Source organism: Myotis davidii, unplaced genomic scaffold (assembly GCF_000327345.1).
Source record: "Myotis davidii unplaced genomic scaffold, ASM32734v1 scaffold880, whole genome shotgun sequence".
Lineage (NCBI taxonomy): Eukaryota > Metazoa > Chordata > Mammalia > Chiroptera > Vespertilionidae > Myotis > Myotis davidii.
Window position 1 is genome coordinate 527,679 of NW_006292566.1, and position 3,007 is coordinate 530,685.

The 3,007-nt window shown below is 69.2% G+C and overlaps 1 protein-coding gene across 1 annotated transcript in view; it reads right to left on the minus strand.

Annotated features, from left to right (window-relative positions):
• Window positions 1–1,365, minus strand: part of TH (tyrosine hydroxylase) — a 7,808-nt gene extending 6,443 nt beyond the window's left edge. Inside the window, exon 1 of the mRNA XM_015565470.1 lies at window positions 917–1,365. Coding sequence (XP_015420956.1) covers window positions 917–1,177 — 261 coding nt within the window. The 5' untranslated portion in view covers window positions 1,178–1,365. The remainder of the gene's footprint in view (window positions 1–916) is intronic.
• Window positions 1,366–3,007: the final 1,642 nt, after the last annotated feature.

The window sequence follows — 3,007 nt, forward strand, 5'->3', positions numbered from 1 at the left end:
ACTCCGGAGTCATCTGCTGCCCTTGGCCCCAGATGGACTGCGGCCAGAGCCTGGGGCCGGAGGGGCGGCGAGCACGGTGTCTGCCGGGCGGGGAGTGGCCCCCACCATCCACACGCCCCCCAGCCTCTCCTGTGAGCGACCTTTGCTCACGGTCCCTCCGGCCTTCCGCAGCACAGGGACACCTGGCCACACGTCCCCTCCATCCGGACACAGGTGCCCCTGTCCACAGCCCGACCCCGAGACGGCCAGCCGCTCGGGCCAGCGTGTCTGATGCCCCCGACAGAGCTCCCAGGACGGACGGAGGAGGAGCTGCATGGAGGGCTCACCCCCTGGAGCTGAACTTCCAAGTAGGTGCTGGTGCCCTCGGGCCCGGAACAGGGGGCAGGGGCAGGGGACCCCCTCTCTGGTCCCCACGTGACCTCGGGATGTGGACAGAGCCGGGGCCCTGGCCTCCACGGGGGGCTCTCCCCACGGCCCCCGAGAAGGTGCCTACACGTTCAATCTCTGGAACACAGACCACGCTGTCACTCAGGGTCTAACACCAAAGCCCATTTAAGCGGGGCCTGTCATTCTGGGTGTCCCTGGGGACGAACTGCAGGCCCCCCTTCCAGGCCGCCAAGCCCTCCCCGCCCCCGTCTCACAGAGGGGCCAGCCGAGGGGGGCTGCCCGGCACAGGCGCCCTTGAACTCAGGGCTCCCAAGTGGCAACAGTTGGGGGACTGTCCCAGGGCTGCTGGGCAGGGGCTGTGGGACCCGGGTGCCTGGCAGGGGACGGGCGGTGATGGTGGGATTTGCCCCAGAATCCAGTTCACCCCTGGGCTCAGACCGCCATCCCCAGGGGCTGCACCCCCGTGGGCCCAGCACCCCCCGCCGTGAGCTGTGCCGCAGCATGGGACACCCTCACTGGGTCAGACGACCCATCCGCCCAGATGCAAACACGGGGTCGCCCTGGCAGCCCGGGCAGAGGAAGTGCCCGTGGCCGGGACACCACACCAAGCCTGGGTCTGAGCCGCCCGCTGGACCCTGAGCCCGGGGACACCCAGGGTCCTGGCCCATGTCGGCCAGTGGGCACCCGCCGGCCCCCTTACCATGATGGCCTCGGCCTGCTTGGCGTCCAGCTCGGAGACGGCCCTGCGGAAGCCCTTGGCCTGGGACGCGGAGGCGCTGGGCGTGGGCATGACACCGTGTGGTCCGGGGCTCTCTCCACAGCCCTCGGCCAGGCCAGGCGGCCTCTTATAGGCTGAGCTGACGTCAGAGTCCCCCCGGGTCCCCCACCTCCCACCTCCCTCACATCCCTCTCCCGCCTGCTGCCGCCTGAGGGAGGCGGGAGAAAGGGCTCTGTCCCATTAAATCTAATTGCTGCCACTGTCACCCACCCCGCAGGGCGGCCTAGCGGCTCTGAATCATCCCTCTCCTGGGGCGCTCGTCGGGCTGGGGACTGTGGAGTGACAGGCGGGGACCGGGAGGCGCAACCCAGGCACCCACTGGGGCTCGCTACACAGAACCTGCATCTTGGTGCAGGCGCCCGACACCACGCGGGGCGACCCAGGCTGCACCGTGGGGGTCGGAGGAGAGCCTGTCTTTCCAGATGAGTCTTCCCTTCACCAGCTCCCCACAGGGCCCCGCAGTGCTTGGGCCCCTCAGTGCATGGGCCCCTCAGTGCCTGGGCCCTGGCTGCCTGCAGCAGGGAGGGCTTGGACGGTGAACTGGGGGACCCGCCGACTAGCCGCTCCCTCCAGCAGGGGTGGTCCTGGTGTGCGGCCACTGGAGATGGGCCCCCTGGGTCCGCAGCCCAGGGGGACCAAGTGGACACAGCAGGAGCCTGAGGCCCGTCTCCAGCCCCAGCCCCGCAGGTCCACCCCGGCTGGTCACCTTGTGACCCCTGTCCACCTCCCCGGCCCCTCCCAGAACCTCGGGGGCCGCCCACTCTTCCTCGCAGCCCCTCTCCTCCTGGACTTGCCCTAACGGTGCTGTGAGCACAGCATCTCCTTGCTCCGCAGCCCTCTGTGGCTCCCACAGCCCCGGGAAGAGCCTGGGTGCTCAGCCAGCGCAACGAGGAGCACCTCCCCACACCCGCTCCTGCTGAGCCCCTTCACCTGACACCCCCGTCCTCCTCCAGGAGGGCTTGGGAGTCCATGACAACCGGTCCCCACCCCTGTCCTCCTGGTGAGCTCCTACACATCCCACAGAACCCCGCTCTTTCTCACCCAATATGAACCTCCCACCTCTGCCCGGCCTGGCTTTCCCTGCTCGGCAAACTCCCTGAGGGCAGGAACCCGCCCCCAGCTTGGCTCACAGCTGCCTCCCAGTGCCCGGTGCAGGTCCTGGCCTGTCCCCCCTCCTGGGCTTGGGGCAACTCGAGGACAGTTCTGCATGGCGTCTGCCTCCGGGCCCTGGCCCAGAGGAGGTCTTCCGTGGGGATGCACGCCCGGCGGCACAGCCAGGACCTGCCCTGACCCCGGCGTGGAGGGTGGATTCTAGGGCGTCCCCCCCCACCCCCGTGAGCTGATGGGGTCTGAAGGCCTCCACTGCCCAGGCCACATCTGAGCCCCATGCCCCTGGCAGCCCCGCCTCCGGGCCGGTGGCAGCCCTGGGACCCCGAGGCTTTCGCGTGCCCCCTCCAGGAGGGCTGCTGGGGACCCCTAGTGACGTGGGGCCAGCCCCACCTGTTTGCTCAGCGTGGGTGCAGGGCCGGGCGACCGGTCCGCTAAGCATGCAGGAGAAGGGCAGGCCCTGCGGTGTGGACTTAACCTTTCGGCAAATGTCTGCTGCCAACACAAATATTGTTTCTTAATTCCTGTCTACCTGAGCGGCGGGGAGCTGGGCCAGAGCTAAGCTTTCTCGATTCTCCCCTGGGGCCCAGAGACCCCGCCAGGGCCGAGGCAGGGCCAGAGCCTCCCTGCAAGGGGCACGGTCCCCTCCGTCCGTGTGCTCCCCTGGGTCGTGGGGAGCCTTTCCCACACTCTCAGGCGGCTCGCTCAGAGGCGCTCCCCGGTCCTCTGGCTCCA